This window comes from Dromiciops gliroides, chromosome 3, assembly GCF_019393635.1.
Source record: "Dromiciops gliroides isolate mDroGli1 chromosome 3, mDroGli1.pri, whole genome shotgun sequence".
Lineage (NCBI taxonomy): Eukaryota > Metazoa > Chordata > Mammalia > Microbiotheria > Microbiotheriidae > Dromiciops > Dromiciops gliroides.
In genome coordinates this window covers 303398769-303418105 of record NC_057863.1, presented here as the reverse complement: position 1 = coordinate 303418105, position 19337 = coordinate 303398769, and the positions used below count along the sequence as shown (strand labels likewise).

Below are 19337 nucleotides of genomic sequence, written 5' to 3'. Positions count from 1 at the left end.
TGAAAGACTAAAAAAGACTATTTACATTCAAATATGGGGAAAATGATATGTGTCACTTGGGAACCCTATCATCATCACAGGTCATATAGGAGTCTAATTAGGAAACATCTGTGAGTGGTTCTATTCTAACTTGATGATCTTAAGAATGGAAAGAGAGGGAAAAGGAATAAACCAGAGGGGAAGGAAAGGGATGAATAGGAAAAATCATCTCATATAATTAGGGTACACAGGAGGAGAGTGATCAACAGTTGAACCTCACCTCATCTGAACTGGTTAAAAGAAGGAAAAATACACACATGCCCACATACATAAAGTTAGGTACAGAAATACATTTCACTCAATAGGAAATAGGAGGGAAAGGAGAGAGGGAGAATTAAAGGGAGGACAGATTAAGGGAGTGATTTGTTCTAAGCAAAACAAATTCTTACTAAGGATGTACAAAAATATTTGTAGCTTTTTTTTTGAAGTGGCAAAGAATGGGAATCTGAGGGGTGTTCATAAATTGGGTAATTTAAGAACAAGTTATGGTATAATAAATGTGATAGAATACTGTTATACTATGAGAAATGATGGAGAGGGTTTCAGAGAGTAAATTATGAACTGATGCCAAGTGAAGTGAACAGAACCAAGAGAACAATATTGTTATAAGGCAAAGACAAACAAGTTTGAAAGAATTATCAGTGTAATGACTAACTCTAATTCCAGAGGACTAGTGATGAAACATCTTACCTACCTCCTGACAGAAAGGTAAAAGATTCACAACACAGCATGAGACAAAATTTTTTGGACACAGTTAATGTGGAGATTTGTTTTGATTGACTACATTTTTGTAATAGGTTTTGTTCTTTTGTTCTCCAATGTTGGACAAGGCTGAGGTAGGAGACTTAGAAGGTGGATTTTTGCTGATTAATGCTTAAAGGGATGGTTTCAGAAAGACCTGGGAAGTCTTGTATGGGCCGATACAGTGAAGTGAGAAGAACTAGTAGAACAATTTATACAATAACAATAATATCATAAAGACAAAACTCTGATCAATGCAATAACCATATCTCCAAAGGACCCATGATAAAACGTGCTACCCACTTCTAGATAGTCTCAAATTACAGATCGAGACTTTTTTTCAGACATGGTCAATGTGAGGATTTGTTTTGTTCAACTATACATGTTTGAAACATGAGTTTTACCTTTCTTGCTTTTTCAAAAGAGGTAGGGGAGACGTAAAGTAGAAGGGAGAGAAGACAGTTTTTCATTAACTGAAAAAATTAATTTTAAAGAAAGTTTCACAGTTAGATGTGACATTCAACACTTTACTAAAAAACTAGACTGAGATAGGAGGGAGGAGCTGAACACAACAGATAAACTTAATAGGGTAAAAATACTTTCTGCATGGGGTCAGAGACTTATTGGCATAATTAAAACCATTCAAGAACTGCAGAGCCAGGGCCCAGATAGCAGAGAGATTAGAACTCTGTTGAACAGGACTGTTCCTATCTGGCAGATTTTTCTATGTGTCTAATTTTAAATGACTGCTGACATACAGACCAGGCCACAAGACCTGGTGAAGTTATAAGGGGAGGGAAGACAGCTTAATGGGGACTGTGTTTTGTTAGCTCAAGGCAATGAAGAATAATAGCCTGTGTAATCACATTATATAACTAACCTGTGGCCCCATTATCCACAAACAATTTGGCTTTCTGAGATCCAACTAAGTTGGCTTTTCAAGGGTAGTAGAAATGGGGCCAAGTGTCTAACAGACCACAGGGGGCTAACACGCCTTCAGGACCTTTTCCAAGCCTTGCAGAGATTCAGAATTGGGGTGTGTGCACGTGTGCGCGTGTGCGTGTACACGCGCATGTGTTTAGTGGAAGGAAGTTCTCTTTTTTCTTATTAACTTCAAGGACTGAGGAGAGAAATGAAGGTCTGACATTTAAACAGCAGTAAGGATTTTGCCTCCTCACCAGTAAACCACATGTTGGTTAGTAAAACTTTGTCAGCTTGTGAAGATGGATCACCCTCACAGGCGATCCAGTGAGCACGGTTTTGGAAGGTCTTTGAAAAAAAGAAAGCTCCATTGCCAAAAGATCACCCAAGGTCCCAGCTACAGAAGTCAAAACAGGAAAATGCTCCTCCTTGAAATACCAAAAACAAAAACAAAAACAGAACAAAACCCATCCAGCCTCTCGAACATACAATTGGTCCTTAAACAAATCAAATCAATCTTACTTTAAACATAGCTGCTTGAGGTTCCCCGAGTTCATGAAATGGAGGCTTGCCTGTTGCCATTTCAATGATGGTACAGCCCAGGGACCAGATGTCAGCAGGGGCACCATATCCTCGAGGACCCTTATCAATGATCTCGGGTGCCATATACTGTAGAGTGCCTGGTTTAGGGGGGAAAACAGTGAAGGGAGGTCATACTTGTTATCCATCACATCAGTTCACCGAGTGGGCTCGATGACATAAAACAGCTACGTTCCCCATTTCACTCCCCAAATAACGTCAGCTGTGACACCATTGCTGAGACTTAAGGGCATATGTAGTCCAATCTCTTCTTTGGCAGAAGGTCCCAACTGGGGGAATTCCTGTAACGCTAGTGGTTGTGAAAGCCAGGCACACAGAGCTGCAGAGAGGGATCAAGAACAGAGACCAAGTCTAAAGTCCAGCAAAATGAAACTACAATTATGAAAGTATAGTAATAAACCACACTGGGACCAGTTAGAGGTATGCTAGGAAAAAAGAAGCTCAGGGCTCCAGGAAAAATTTTGCAATTGAAAGACAATAATAAAGAGGAAGGTAGAAGGTAATACTGAAAAGGGGGGGGGGCAGTGGGGTAGGAGGAGGAAGGAATGGGGAGGTAGAGAGAAGGAGGGAGGGGGAGGGAGAAAGGGAAAGGAAGAGGGGAAGGAGGAAGGGGAGAGAGAGGAGTCAGCCATATTCTACCACCTGTAGTTTTTATTCAGATTGAGACCATTTCTCAATCAATTTGAAAATAAAGATCGGGGCAGCTAGGTGGTGCAGTGGATGGAGCACCAGCCCTGGAGTCGGGGGTACCTGAGTTCAGGTCTGGCCTCGGACACTTAACACTTACTAGCTGTGTGACCCTGGGCAAGTCACTTGACCCCAACTGCCTCACAAAATAAATAAATAAATAGAGATCGATGTGTTGAAGGGTGCAGGAACACATTTCAAAAACTATACTCCATCCTGTGATGCTTCCAGTAAAATTTCTATTTCATTTCTCTGATTTTTTCAGAAATCTTGTGGCTAGATGAGCATCAAGGAGACCTGGGTTCAAGTTCTATCTCACCTCTGACACATAGTACTTGTGTGATCATGGACAAATTATTTAACCCCTTATTTCTCCTGGCACTGTCAAAGTTGGAGTTCAACTGCTGATCTGTGTAGGTGAAGGGAGTTTCCACACTAAGAGTTTCCCCAAACTTATAAAGGTCCAGACCCCCTGCCATCAACACACAAAAAAAACAATTAGATCAGTGAGAACTCATGGCCAGAGAGCTTCCAGGGATCCCCGATTTATCCTGTAGCATGTCCAGTTTGTACATAGATGTTCACATGAGGTCTCCCTCATTAGCCTGTGACCTCCTTGAGAACAAGGACTATTTTTTGCCTTTCTCTATATCCCTAGCACTTAGTCCAGTGTCTGGCATATAGTGGACACTTAATAAATGCTGGCTGCTTGACTGAAAGCATAACAAGGAACTGTTTAATCAGTTGAAGTGTTGAGCAAGACACAGTCTCATAAGATTCTCTGCAATATTAAAAAATCCTTGAAACCTCGGGAAGGGGAACATAATTGTGACATATATGCTTTGCAAACTTAACGAGTGAAAAGGTTTGGCCTAGAACAAAATGCTCCCTCCAACTAATCCAACATTAATTGATTAGAGACAGATTTTGCAGGGTTGGGTAATAAATGGCACAGAACAGTTAAGCCGAACAGAAGGAACAAACTGACCATGCTCAAAAAACATCGTGGGGCACTTTCTTTTGCAATAATAACTATGGATGTTGGTATTAAGGTTGACTCTAGAGAGGAGGTTTATACATGCAGACAGAGGCAATCTTAAGGGATTTGAAGCAGAGTACCTGGGGGGAATTGATGACAAAGGGAAATCAACCAAACAGAAAGAGAGACAGAGAAAGACAGAGATACTGGAAGGAAGGAAGGGAGGGAGGGAGGGAAGAGACAGAAAGAGACAGAGACAGAGACAGAGACAGAGAGAGACACTGACTGGAGAGGAGGCAAGGCAACACTTCAGATGAATGTGCAAACTCATAGACTGTTTGCATATAAGTGAAGATGTCCACTGATTTGCAGGGAGAATCATCTCCCAGAGTTCAAATCCGGCCTCAGACACTTACTGTGTGACCCTGGGCAAGTCACTTAACCTTGTTTGCCTCAGTTTCCTCATCTGTAAAATAAGCTGGAGAAGGAAATGGCAAACCACTCCAGTGTCTGTGCCCAGAAAGCCCCAAAATGGGTCATGAAGAGTCAGAGAGACTGAAACAACTGAACAACAAAGAGGGAAGAAAGCAGAGGGAAGGGAATAAGCATTGATATAGATCCCATCATGTCCCAGGCACTGTGCTAAGCACTTTACAAATATTATCTCATTTGACCCTCACAACAACCTTATGAGGTAGGTGCTATTATTATCCCCAGTACACAGATGAGGAAACTGAGGTAAAGTGAGGTAAGTAACTTGCCCAGGATCACACAGCTGGTAAGTGCCTGAGACTGAATTTGAACTCAGGTGTTCCTGAGCACTTTCCAGCCCTCTCTCCACAGTGCCACCTAGCAACCTCAGGTGGCATCACAGCATGTTAGGGTTAAAGGAACCTTAGACATCATTTAGCCCAACCTTTCAATTTCACAGATGATGCAGCTGGAGACCTCCAAAGGGGTTAAGTGACCCAAGGCTGTACAGCTAGTGACTGTCACACCCAGAATTAGATATATATTTTTGGTCTCCTGCCTTTCAAATGAATCCATTGGTCTAGTTAACATAGCTTTAGGATAATGTTGAAAAGTCATTTTTTGTATACTCCTAATTTTTTTTCATAGGAAAATTAGTCCCTCAGAGCAGTCAAAAAGTATGCATGAGGGTGGAAGGAAACACACCCATCTAACTCCTAATAAATAGGAAAAAATGTTGATAGTAGGTTTAAATCTTTTTCAATATGTCTTGGATATGCTGATGGAGTTCAGGGTTAGTTTGCTTGCATCAAATGTAATCGTGCTACCATGCTGCTACACTGGAGCAGAGATCATCCAATCAAGTTTGCTTTGCCTCTGACTCCTTTCCAAAGCTTTAAACTTTGTAAGCTCCTTGAATTACATTTCTCTTCTTTTTAAAATGTTTCATTGATACCTTTTTAAAAACATTACTGTCATATATAACCTATAGCAGATTAGTTGCTATGTTGGGGAGGGGAAAGGGATGGGAGGGAGGGAGAAAAATTTGAAACTAGAAATCTTATAAAAACAAATGTTGAAAACTATCTCTACATGTAACTGGAAAATAATAAAATACTTTTATAATTAAAAATATTACTGACACTGCTCAATGACTATTCCATCCTAACCTGTACAACAGAACCCTCTCGGTAACAAATAAGTTTTATTGTTGAGTCGTTTTAGTCGTGTCTGATCCTTTGTGGCCCCATTTTGGGTACCAGCAAGAAAAATAAATCAACACTTTGGCCATATCTAAAAATGTCTGCCTCATTTCCCACCTGTTCACGACCAACCTTTTGCCCATAAATAGGAGGAGGCTTGCTTCACCGTCAGTCATCCTCTGCCATCCCAACTGATCATCCCATAGATAGAGTCTGAGGTCTCTCACCATTTGTTAAATTACTTTTCCCTTGAAACCCATACCATGTGTGGGTACAATGGAAAAGACATCGAATCTGTCTGCTGTGCTTTTATAAATTTTCACTTGGCTATTTTCCAACTGGGTTAAATGGGATATCTTTATTTAAGTTACATACTGCACAGAGGATCTGGATTCAAATTCTGAGTCCACTGCTTACTTTCTAGCTTGCCTCAGGCAAGCCAACTCCATCTCAGTGCCTCAGTTCTGTCATTTCTCAAACGAAGGGTTAAGATGTTAAGATGATCTGTGAGGTTCCTTAAGGTTCTAGATCTGTGATCAAGTATTTGCCATCAGCCACCATGATTCCAAATTAACTAGAAAGGACATATGAAAGAAGATGCTATCTGCATACAGAGAAAGAATTGATAAATAGAAGTATGCATAGGATGATTTTACATATACGTGTGTATATATGTATACATATGTGCATGTGTATGTATATATATACACATACACACACACACATATACACAAATTTGTGTCTAATAGTAGTAAAGCAGAGAAGGGGGTAAAAGAAGGGGAAAAAGAAATTTACATGATACATTTATTTTATATATATATTGGGGGGGGCAATGGGGGTTAAATGACTTGCCCAGGGTCACACAGCTAGTGTCAAGTGTCTGAGGCCAGATTTGAACTCAGGTACTCCTGAATCCAGGGCCGGTGCTTTATCCGTTGCACCACCTAGCTGCCCCTATTATATATTTTTAAAAGGAACAGCAAATTGTACACAATATATTTGTAGTTTCATATGTAATCATCTTTTTATTATATTATGTCATGGAACTGCTTGTTTTATTCCATAAATTAAGAATAAAATAAATTTAAAAAAATTTTAAGAACTGACTTTCCAAAGTTCCATGTGTTGAACTAGGACCAAGCAAGGAATTCTCTGTATAACTTTCCAGAAAAGAAAAATGTGAACAAACTTAAAGGACAAGCCAGTTCCTCTATTTATAATAGTCTAAAGGAAACAGCAGCAAACTGGGAACTAGTCTTGGCTTTGTCACTAACTAGTTATATGACAGTGATCAAGTCTATTAATTGTTCTAAGTCTTAAATAGAGCATGGGACTTGGAATTAAAATGACCTGAATGCCTCAGGCACTTACTAGCTGTGTGATCAAGTCATTTAAATGCTCTCTGCCTCAGTTTCCTCATGTGTAAAATGAAGCTAATACTATAACAAAGCTTAAGGTGCTATCTATATAAATGCCAGGAATTAGAATGATAATGCTATTATTAATTATAATACAATTATATAATAATAATGAGGAGTCTGGTCCAGACGCCCTTTAAGGCTACTTTTCTCTCTAACATTCTTTAAGTTTTTATTCTTTATACAGCCTGTCTAGCAGAAGAAATGTTTTCAATATGCTTTTATAACTTTTCACACAACTGTTTCATGATCAGATAAAATAATAAATCTTTACCTAGGACAGCATTGCTTTCAAAGGACCTGAACTTTTAAAATATTATTGTTCTAGCATAATTACAAAGCACTTCATATTTTTAAAAAGGTCTAGATGTTTCAATAATTTTCCTTCCTGGGGTAGAGGTCACTCTAGGTTTAAAAGGTTATGCCAACTTAGTACAACCTCTGTCAGGTTCAACCAAGCTGGAAAGACTTGCAGTTCAGGTCTGACAGTGGATAGGATGTCTGCTGCCCAAAGACAGGACTCACTCAGTCTGGACAGGCTTAGTACCAGAAGGATGGACACTGGGGATGAAACTTTGCAGCCACAATGACTCACAGAGAGTCTCCTGAGGCCTGGAGGGTCAATGCTCTGCTTTAGAGTATCCACACTGATAAAATCATGGATGTCTGAAGTAACAAAGCAAAGTCTTTTCATTGTCAGACTGAATGACTTTGGGATTTCTACTGAACCCCTTTCTCTCCGTGCTTATCTTCGTCACTGGGACATGCATGGAAGAGGAAATCTACTTCTCAAAATACTCAGAATAACACATCCCAAGAGGAGCCGACTCCCAGAGGGGGAAAAACAATGATTACAAAACACCAGGGACTAGAAAAAACAATGTGAACATTAATCGGGCTGCTATTATTCTATTTTTTTTAAACTATAGAACAATAAAGCAGGCAGATATCTAGAGAATTGCTATGACTCTGAATTAGCCACAATTTCCAACAATTTGTTGGTGACATTTTTTTAATAGAATAACAGAATCTGGGGGCTGAAAGGGACTCCCAAAGACCAGTAAGCTCGACTTGCTAAACAAGAATAAAAATTCTTAATAATAACAAAAGGAGCAGCTGGGTGGCGCAGTGGATGGAGCACCAGCCCTGGATTCAGGAGGACCCGAGTTCAGATCCTGCCTCAGACACTTGACCCTTCCTGGCTGTGTGACCTTGGGCGGGTCACTTGATCCTCATTATCCCACAAAAATTAATAATGATCATGATGATGATAACAATAAAGTTAGCATTTTATATGGCACTTATGTGCCAAGAACTGTGCTAAGTCCCTTAGAAATATTATCTCAAACTCAAAATCTTGTAAAAATGAATGCTAAAAATTGTCTTTACATATAATTGAGAAAAATACTATTTTTTTTTAAAAGGAATATTATCTCATTTGAGCCTCACAACTACCCTGGGAGGTAAGTGCTATTATTATCCCCATTTATAAAATGAAAAATTTGGAAATGTATAAAATTTTTGTTTAAAAATACGTTGAGGAAACTGAGGAAAACAGAAGTTAAGTAATTTGCCTAGGATCACACAGCTATTGAGTATTTGATGCTGGATTTTAATTCAAGTCTTCCTGCCTCTAAGCCCAGTACTCTATGCACTGTTTCACCTAGCTATCTATATCATATCTATCAAGGCATTATTCAGCCTTTGCTTGAAAGTGTCCAGTCCATGAAAACCTACCAAGGTAGGTCTTCTCACTTCTGGAAAGCCCCAATTATTAACTAATAGGAAATTTATTTGTTTGGTTGTTTGACTGTAATTTTGTTCACATAAGGAATTACAGGATAGGAAACTCTCTTTACCAATGCCTATGGACACACGTTCTACAACTTACATTCTCCGAGAGTTTATTGCCTGTAGCACAGACAATTTAAGTGTCTTGTCCAGGGTCACACAATCAGAATTTGAATACAAGACTTCCCACCACTGAGGCCAGTTGATGATGAGACTTTAAGAAGTTTATAGAAGGAGACTCTGGACCTGTGATTTCATTTGTAAAGGGAACTCCCAGGGCCTTTACTGAAGCTTCTAGTCTTGGAGAGTTGTCTAGATTCAAGTCAACAAGTTTTTATAAAGTCCCTACTATGTGTCAGGCATTATGAACTTAGCACTTGGGGATACTAAGCTTAGAGCTTAATGGTGGCGATATGAAGAAAGATAGAAGGAATTTATAATCTCACGAGGAGAGACAAAATTCAAACAGCTCTGCAAACTAGATATATTGGAGACCACCTCAGAGGGAAGGCACTAACAATAAGGAGGACCCACAGAAGGCTTCCTTTCAGAAAGCAGGCTTTTAGCTGAGACTTAAAGGAAGCCAGAACAATGAGAGGTAGAGTAACTCACTCAGGGTCACACAGCCAAGATTTGTAAGAGACTGGATTTGAACTCACATCTTCCTAGATCCAAGGCCAGCTGTCTAACCACTATAGCAATGCTGCCTCTCAGGAAGTTTACAGGGACTGCTATTTGCTACACAGACTGAGAAGACCCTCACAAAACAAAGGCTGAGATGGCTGAAGAGGAAGAAAATGAGGCAATCTGCATGCAGCCGATGACTGTGACAGATCGAGTTACAACAGCAGGACAAGAATGGGGCTTGCTTTATAAAACAAACCATCCGCTTTAAACATCACTCTACCTACTCTTTTTTCAGAAAGCCTACCTACTTTCCATGCATGAAGATGTTACCAAACAGCGACAACTGCTCATGTGACTTTCACCTCCATATCACAGATGTAACCTTGAATCTTCTAGAGAAACCTAGATGGGTTCTACTCACCTGTGAAGGTCTCCGTGCATGGATTCACTCCTGCGAGTCGTTTGGAGGTCCCAAAGTCAGAAATCTTCACCACCCCACTATAAGTATTTACCAAAACATTATCACCCTGAAATAAGAAGAAACAGGCATCCATAAACCCATTCAGACCCCCATGCTTCTTTCACAAGTTTCTAGGAAGGTGGGAAATAGAATGGTGGGTGCGATTGCAATAGATGGTGATGTGGGTGGGTAAGTATGAGTGTGTGTTACATATTTACAACAACTATTCTCGTCAGCTCCTATTATTAGAGGAAGAGAAGGAAATTTAAATAACCCTGGGGAGGGAAGAGAAAAGCCAAATTACCTTTATATCCCGGTGAACTATCTGATTTTCATGGAGATATTTAAGGCCCTCCAGTATCTGCTTGGTATAAAATTTTATTGTAGGTTCTTTCATTGGGCCCCATTTTGATCTCAGAAGGGCAGAAAGGCTTCCTGTAAGAGATAAAGCAGAGAACACATTCAATTTGTATGCTAAACACATTCAATATTCCCCTCTCTGCTGGCGGCCAGTTGGAGAAGTGAAGAAAACATACTTTCATCCAGATTAATTTCCGGTAGGCTGTTTTTATTTATTATCAACAGCAATTCTGTAAGAGCAATTAATGAGCTGTGTACTGTGCCTAATAAAAATATATTTGCAAAAAGTCAACCCTAGATTGGCATGGATTTATTTATTCATTCAATTAAAAATATATTAAGTGTTTATTCTCTGCAAAGTGCTGGGGAAGAGTCAAAGTTTAAGTAAGATCAAGACTTCAACAAGTTTACAGTTTATATCAGTTTAGCCATTGTCAAGAGAAAGGCTATAACCAAGAAATATATAGCATGGATTTAGAGACAGAAGCCAAAGATATCCTATATAAAAGTCATAAGATATGAGGGACATAGTTCAAAAACATAAAGGTGCAAGATAGAGGCTCTCTAGTAAAAGCTCTTCCTTTCACAGAGGAGGTGGTACAGGCTGGTTATAGGGATTTGCCCAAAGTCACAAAAGTACCAAGTGGGGGGCCAGGATTTGAATTTGTATCCTCTGCCAAAATATATATTTTTCCCCTCTACTACACTTTCCTTCTTTCCTTTCTTCTCTTTCATTCATTCTTTCTTTATTTATTGTCTTTCTTCAAGATCAGAGTCAACATTTTTCATATTCAAAATTTTTCAGTAGAGTCATATAATGTTCATTTGAATCTTAGCCCATCACTTACTGCCTGTGGGATATAGAGAGAATTGCTTCCCCTCTCTGGGCCTCCCTTTTCTCATCTGTAAAATGGCCAGGACAAACTAGTGAGTCAGTCATTAAATATTTATGAAATGCCTACTATGTGCCAGGCACTGTGCTAAGTGCTGGGGACACCAAGAAAGGTAAACAACAGCTCCTGCCCTCAAAGAGCTCACAGTCTAATGAGGAACTCACTAGTTGTTCAGTTGTTTCAGTCATATCCTTCTCTTCGTGACTCCATTTGGAAAAGATACTGGAGTGGTTTGACATTTCCTTCTCCAGCTCATTTTACAGATTAGGAAACTGAGACAGACAGGGCTCACTTGTCCAGGGTGACACAGCCACTAAGTGTCTGAGGCCAGACTTGAACTCAGGAAGATGAGTCTTCCTGACTCCAGGCCTGGTGCTCTGACTGCACTTCCTAGCTGCCCCTAGGGAACCCACTAAATGACGTTTTTTGTTTTGGATTGGTTTGGTTTTTTTCGGGGCAACGGGGGTTAAGTGACTTGCCCAGGGTCACACAGCTAGTGTCAAGTGTCTGAGGCCAGATTTGAACTCAGGTCCTCCTAAATCCAGGGCCGATGCTTTATCCACTGCGCCATCTAGCCGCCCCCCTCACTAAAGGACTTTTAATATGCCTTCCCCCTCAAAATCTATGATTCTAAATATAACTCACAATCATCATAATCTCTAATTCTAATGACAGTAATAGCCGATATTCCTACAGCATTTCAAGATTTACAAGATAAAGAAACCAAAGGCTCAGAAGCTTAAATGACCAGCCTATAGTGATGTAGTTATTATTATAATAACTAGCATATAATATAGGGGCAACTACATTGTGCAGTGGAGCACTAGACCTGGAGTCAGGAAGGCCTGAGTTCAAATCCAGCCTCAGACATTTACTAGCTGTGTGACTCTGGACAAGCCATTTAACTTCTGTTTACCTCAGTTTCCTCATCTGTAAAATGAGTTGGAGGAAGAAATGGCAAGCCACTCTGGTATCTCTGCCAAAGGGGGTCACAAAGGGCCAGATGTGATTGAAACAACAGAACAACAATCAGGGTTGCTGTGAGGATCAAATGAGACAATAACTGTAAAGCACTTAGCACAGTATTTGGCACATGGTAAGCACAATACAAATGTTAGCTAGTAGCCATTATTCTGATATATGGCTCTTTAAGATTTGCAAAGCATTTTGGATTCTCTGATTTGATCCTCACAACAATGTTGGGAGGAAGGTGCTATTATTATTCCCATTTAACAGATGAGGGATCAATCAGCAACTCAGAGCTCAAGTGACTGGCCAATGTCACATAACTAAATAAGTTCACCAGCTGTAGGAGCAAAATGCAGATACTCTGGGGCTCAGAGTCCAGTGGATCTTTCCCTTGCACAATACTGCTGCTCACCAAGTGGACAGCCCCCAGAGAAGAGGGCTTAACCTGGAGTCGGCCAACAGAGATTACAATCTCAGTTCCACTTCTTAGTGTGTTATGATGATGAGAAATATTGCTGAGACTCAGTTGCCTCATCTGCAAATGGGGATTGTCCTGTGACATTTGTAAGTAACGTTAATATTTGTGCTACTTACCACATAGGAGTATTGTGAGAAAATGTGTTCTGTAAACTACAATAATGTAAATTATGATTATTAAATACACATACCAAGCATCAGACGAAACCTGAATAATTCAAACATCTGGTATAAAAGGTTTGTGTTTTATAGATCAAAGAGCCAGATATTCAACTGATTTTTAAAACATTTTTATCAACATATTTACCCCTAAAGTAGTTATAGCCTTCATGTCTACCAAACTGTATAGATCTTTCAACTTAGGTTATTTTTTTTAAAAACCTTCATATCCCAGTCATACTTCCTCCATTCCCTCAAATCAAACTTCAAATCAGAAAATATGCCTCCCAATGATCCTATGATCTTAAAAAAAAAAAAAAAAGACACACTGCTGGGCTTCATAACCCTTGCACATGAATAAAAAATTCATGAAGCAGAGAAGAGATATGCATGTTTTATTCCTGCTTTTCAAAACATTGAAACAGTAGTCACAAACCTCCAGGCACCTGCTCCATAAAGATTTTAATATAGCCATCTTCTGAAACGGAACCAAGATATTGAACAATATTGCGATGTTTCAAATACTTGTGCAGAGCTATCTCTTCATGTAAAGGCTGAGAGTACCTATGAAAATAACAATAATTAACAATGATGATGATGATGTCAATAGCATTTAAATAGCACTTCAAAGGTTTGCAAAGAACTTTACAAATCCTATTTAATTTTTGCCTAAATCACTATTGATCATAGAAATACAAATTAAAACCGCTCTGAGGTACCACCTCACATCTATCAGAGTGGCAAATATAACAAAAAAGGAAAATATTGAATATTGGAGGGGATGTGGGAAAACTGAGATGCTAACCCACTATTGGTGGAGCTGTGAACAGATCAATCATTCTGGAGAGCAATTTGGAACTATGCCCAAAGAGCTATAAAACTGTGCATACCCTTTGATCCAGCAATACCACTGCTAGTTTCATACCCCAAAGACACCCCCAAAAAGAGAAAATGACCTATTTGTACAAAAATATTTATAGCAGCTCTTTTTGTGGTGGCTAACAATTCGAAATCAAAGGAATGCCCATCAATTGCGGAATGGCTAAACAAGCTGTGGTACATAATTGTAATGGAATATTATTGTGCTATAAGAAATGACAAGCAAGGTGATTTCAGAAAGGCCTGGAAAGACTCGTATGAACTGATGTTTAGTGAAATGAGCCGAACCAGGTGACTATTGTACACAGAGACAACAATATTGTTTGTTGAAGAACTGTAATTGACTTAACTATTCTCAGCAATCCAATGATCTAAGACAATACTAAAGGACTAATGATGAAGCATCCCTTCCGCCTCCAAAGAAAGAACTGATACTGACTGAACACAAATTGCATGCTATTTTTCACTCTCTTTAATTTTTTCTTTTATTCAAATTTTCTTATACAAAATGATTAATATGGTAATGTTTTATGTAACTGCACATGTATAACCTATATCTGTTTGCTTACCACCTCAGGGAGGGGGAAAAAGAAGGAGGGATAGAATTTAGAACTCAAAACTTTAAATAAATGTTTATTATTATTTTTAAAAATACTATTTAATTTTATCCTCACAACCTGGGAGACAGGTACTATTATTATCCCCATTTTACAGATAAAGAAACTGAGGAAGGCAGAAGTTAAGTGACTTGCCCAGCATCACACTGCTAGTAAGTGTCCAAGGCCAAGTTTTAACTCGGGTCTTCCCAACTCCAGGATGGGCATCCTATCTACTGTATCACTCAGCTGCCCCAAAGATTCCAAATAATCTTTCTCCGAATGACATAAAAACATATTTGAATGCAGGTCTTTCTGCTTTATCCACAGTACATTGTAGCTACCTCTATGAAGAAAAAATGGAGAGTTCCTTGGACAAGCACCCATTCCCCAGCAACCCACAGGGACTCAGGTTCCGATAGCCTATCTACCTATTTCCAAAGTCAGTTTAGAAAAAACATTCAATAACTCCCACCTACAAGCCAATTCCTGAAAAAAGTCAAGGAATCTGTTTACAGAGCTGCCACATTTTGTGCAAGAAAACTTGAATAAAAGAAAAAAAAACAGAAAGAAAGTGAAAAAGAGCATGCTTCAGCCTGTTTATTTGCAGTGATTGGGACTCGGAATTACTGGAATCACTTTTTAAATGGTATAATTTTCTTTTTTACTTTCCCTGGGATTTCAACAGTATAAGGGGCTCCAAGGGAAGAAATCCCCTCTACCAATGCAGAGTAACACCTCTGAAGCTAATGAATTCTCTCAGAGAGTTGCCTGGAATACCAAGGGACTGAGAGATTTTTTTGCCCAAGGTCACATTCTATCAGAACTTGAACCCAGGTCTTTGAAGCCAGCATTCTATCCATTATGCCAGACTAATTTTCTTATCTGTATGAAATTTCACAATTCAAATGTCACTAAGATACCTTACATCATTTCAATCTATCTGAATTGTACAGTTAAGATTTGCTTTTCCTTCAGCCAAATTTTAGAGAAGACACTATCCATGTGGGTAACAATTATTCCTTCCCTGCCTGAACCACCTAAATTACCAGTCATTGTCTTGGAGATGCCATCCATGGGGTGGCTGCAGTGCGACTGACTTACCTGCTGTCTCTCTCTGGTATCTCTTTGATAGCTATTCGAACTTGGTTGCTAAGATCTCTCCCGGCATATACAATTCCATAGGTGCCCTTCCCCAGGACCACTTTTTCACCATTCTCATCATAATCATATTCATACTGGGGGTAAAACAACAATAACAAAAAAAAAAAACCCAGAGAGACAGAGAAACATGGTACTTGAAGCAAAAACTTCTTTTAATATCAGAATAACAAAGATAATCAGCAATTGTGGCTTTTAATTTTATATTTCACATATAGAAATGTATAGGTATGCATACATAGAAAGGGGGGTGTTATTTGAGCACAGTACCACCACTCATTTCTTCATTTTTAATCATAGAACTTTTCCAAAGATATGGAATTTCGAGCCATTGTTTACACACATACATTATTACTTTGTTCTGTAAGTGAATTTGTGTTTTTACAGGTATCATATTTTTATCAACTTTAGATCACTCTTTTATATTCAATTCGATCATGAAATATATATTTAAAATCAACTATATGCAAAACAAATCACGAAAGGTATTGTGGTCAAGGCCTGGCCTTGAAGTAAGGAAGACCTGGGCTCAGGGCTTGCCTCTGACGCATATTGTATGACTATGAGCAATTCATTTGATCTCTAAGGATGGGTTGCTAATCAAAGTTTCCACACTGGGAGGTCTCTACATAAATGAACTGACAGGTCTGAGCCAAAAAAATGGTTTTTAAAAAACATGTTTCAATATATAAGGTGCTGGGCTTGGTGTTAAAGAAGACTGCAAAGAGATATGACATAGACCCTGATGTCAAGGAGCTGCCAATCTAATTGTACAGAGGAGTTCAGAAGACAAGTACACAAATAAATATGCTATGAGGGAGATATATACCTCAGAGAGATGATCAACAGATATATGATGGATGGATGGAAGGAGGGGTTGGGGGAAGGGGAAGAGAGATAGATGATTGAGGAATGGATGGATGGAGCAACAGAGGGAAGGAAGGAGGGGGTTGCTGGAGGGGGGAAGAGAGATAGATGATGGATGGATGGATGGATGGAGGAGAAAAGTAAGGGGAGGGGGGAGGAAGAGAAAGAGAGATGTTTTTATCATTGATGCGTAGTTATAAATTTGAAATCGAGAACATTCTAAAAAAGAGCTTCCATCTTATTAATTAATTAATTAATTTATTTTTTTTTTTAGTGAGGCAATTGGGGTTAAGTAACTTGCCCAGGGTCACACAGCTAGTAAGTGTTAAGAGTCTGAGGCCGGATTTGAACTCAGGTACTCCTGACTCCAGGGCCAGTGCTCTATCCACTACACCATCTAGCTGCCCCTTATTAATTTCCTTATCTTCAAACAGCCCACCTATTTCTCTTTCTAGTATAGCCCAGAGGTTTTTTTGTGTGGTTTTTTTTGAGGGGCAATGAGGGTTAAGTAACTTGCCCAGGGTCACACAGCTAGTAAGTGTCAAGTGTCTGAGGTCAGATTTGAACTCAAGTTCTCCTGAATCCAGGGCCAGTGCTCTATCCACTGCACCACCTAGCTGCCCCCCACAGTTCATTTTTAAAAGTTATTTTAGCTACTCTGAATATTCTCTCCGCAGGTGCAGATCACAACCCCTCTAGCTTAAAGACAATCTTTCTGAGTCACCGTGGCTAAAATATTCATTGTCCAGCTGCCAACCCTCTATTAAGCGCTTCCAACTTTTGCATCCCAAACCTCTATCACAGACCCCTGCTTGGAGTCTTTCTGGCTTGGTACAATTTGCCAGACTTTGCGCTCCAGTCAGAAGGGGTTTAGAGAAATCAAGATCAGCTCCGTAACACCGTGAGGCACTGATAAGTGCTTCAGGGAAAAGCTTCATTAATATGTATAATTTTAAAACTCCTCTTAAAGTAGCCCAGAGATATAACTTCAATATGACTTGAAAGCACAGTAAAACCTCATTAATTATAAATAATGCAGCTGGGAAGACTGGGTTAAATTACTGGCAACTCTGGTTAATTATACAATAGTTACAAATACATACAGTAAATGGGAAGAACAACCTATTTAGCATTGCCAAGGAAAAGTCAGTATTGAGCTGATTTTTGAACAGATAAAAACTCTTTGTATCTGGTAGCTAAAGGAGATTTAAGGATTAAAAAGGTCTGTTTTAAGTTGTCCAGCCACCTCCTCCTTATAATCTTCCACTTTTAGCTTATCAAAGACTTTACTCCATTCAATTAAGAGCAAGATGTTGAAAAAAAAAAAAAAAGAGAGAGAGCATAATGTTAGATGCTGGGAGAGCTACAAAGATTTAAAAAGACCCAGCCCACATCCTAATGGAGCTTATCATCTAGGTTTTGAAAATTATATATACACAAACTACTTTATTATACTTTCCAGGGGACTGGGTAGTTCATAGGATCACAAACCTCGGGCTGGACTCAGAGGCCACTGAGTTCAACTCTATCACTTTACAGATGAGGAAAAGTGAGTTGCCCAAGGTCACACAGCTAGCAAGTATCTGAAGTGGGCCTTGACCCCAGGTCTTTCTGACTCGAAGTACAGCTCCCGATTGACTATGCCACAATGGCTTAAGACCCTTTCAACCATATTTTGGAGAAAAGTTTGGGATGAAATATTATATAGGCTTCGTTCCACGTTTGTGCTTGGCGGAGGGCATTCTGTTGGCCATAGAAGATACAAACCAAGCTGGATGGCAAGAGACCAGAGTAGGAATTATAAATGTTATTATTTGACTCATAGGCCACAGCACAGGAAGTTTGAAGGAATTAACAACAGTTCTTGGTTTGGGTCCTTAGAGAGAGTGGCCCTTGGGGCCAAGTGGAAGAGCACCCTACTGGAAGAGAGGGGTATTACAGAAAACATGAAGCTCTGGGGTTTCATCCAATCTCTTAGAGCATCTCTTTTGCTCTGACCCAGGTGTTCCAAGACGTAAGCCCGGACTAGACTATTCTGATTTTCCATTCCCTTTCCATTTTTTTTCCTTCATGAAAGGATTATTCTTCTAATTCTCTCTAGTAAATGAAGAACTATGAGATTTATGAGTGTGACCCATGGCTGTAAATTTAAACCCAGTCCAAATTGTCACACATTTTGACCTCATGATATCCAGAATATACTGCACTGACATTGGGGTGAGTAAAAGGTCAGGCCAGGCTCTCTCAGTGGGAGCCCCTGGAAGTCCCAAAAACCCTATTATTAATAATTTTCTCACAACATGTTGAAGAAAGATTACCCCTGAAAATGATAGCTATATTCTCTATTGCTGTTATAATCTTAATAAACAGATTATAAACCGTTTTACGTTAAAAGCAATAGGGGGCAGCTAGGTGGCACTGTGGATAAAGCACTAGCCCTGGATTCAGGAGTACCTGAGTTCAAATCCAGCCTCAGACACTTGACACTTACTAGCTGTGTGACCTCGGCCAAGTCACTTAACCCTCATTGCCACACACACACACAAAAAAGCAATAGTAAAATCCATTGTAATCTTCATTAATCATAAAAACAACAAAAACTTTTATATAAATTCAATCAGAGGAAAAAAATGGAAAAAGTACTGTCAGGATTCTCAAGTCATCTTGAATGACCCAAGACTCACCTCTAATGTATCCCCATCGATCTCCCCTTCTAATTCCACCGTGCAGCCCACCACATCAGTTATAATCTCTTTCACTAAAGAACAAAACCTGGAAACAACAAATGCAACCAAAACTTCATAAATTTATAGCAGCTGTTTCCCCCCCCATCTTTACCTTCATACTTTTGTTAAGTTCATCACAGATGAATGAGCACTGACAATGGGCGATGTTTGCAATTTGGAGGTGGGTGGGGTATGGAAAAGTCTCTTCCCTGAATGGCAAATGGCTGGAGTTTGAGGGTAACCAGCTAAATGTACTTTTCACCTGAGAGCTTTAGTCTCACATAAATGGCAACATAGAGACCAGAACACTAAAA

General features: G+C 39.4%; 1 protein-coding gene across 1 annotated transcript in view; it reads right to left on the bottom strand.

Annotated features, from left to right (window-relative positions):
- MAP3K15 (mitogen-activated protein kinase kinase kinase 15) overlaps nucleotides 1–19337 on the bottom strand; it is a 158319-nt gene that overhangs the window by 24977 nt on the left and 114005 nt on the right. Inside the window, 6 exon segments of the mRNA XM_043990710.1 lie at nucleotides 2224–2381; nucleotides 9898–10003; nucleotides 10241–10371; nucleotides 13231–13358; nucleotides 15374–15507; nucleotides 18982–19069. Coding sequence (XP_043846645.1) covers nucleotides 2224–2381; nucleotides 9898–10003; nucleotides 10241–10371; nucleotides 13231–13358; nucleotides 15374–15507; nucleotides 18982–19069 — 745 coding nt within the window.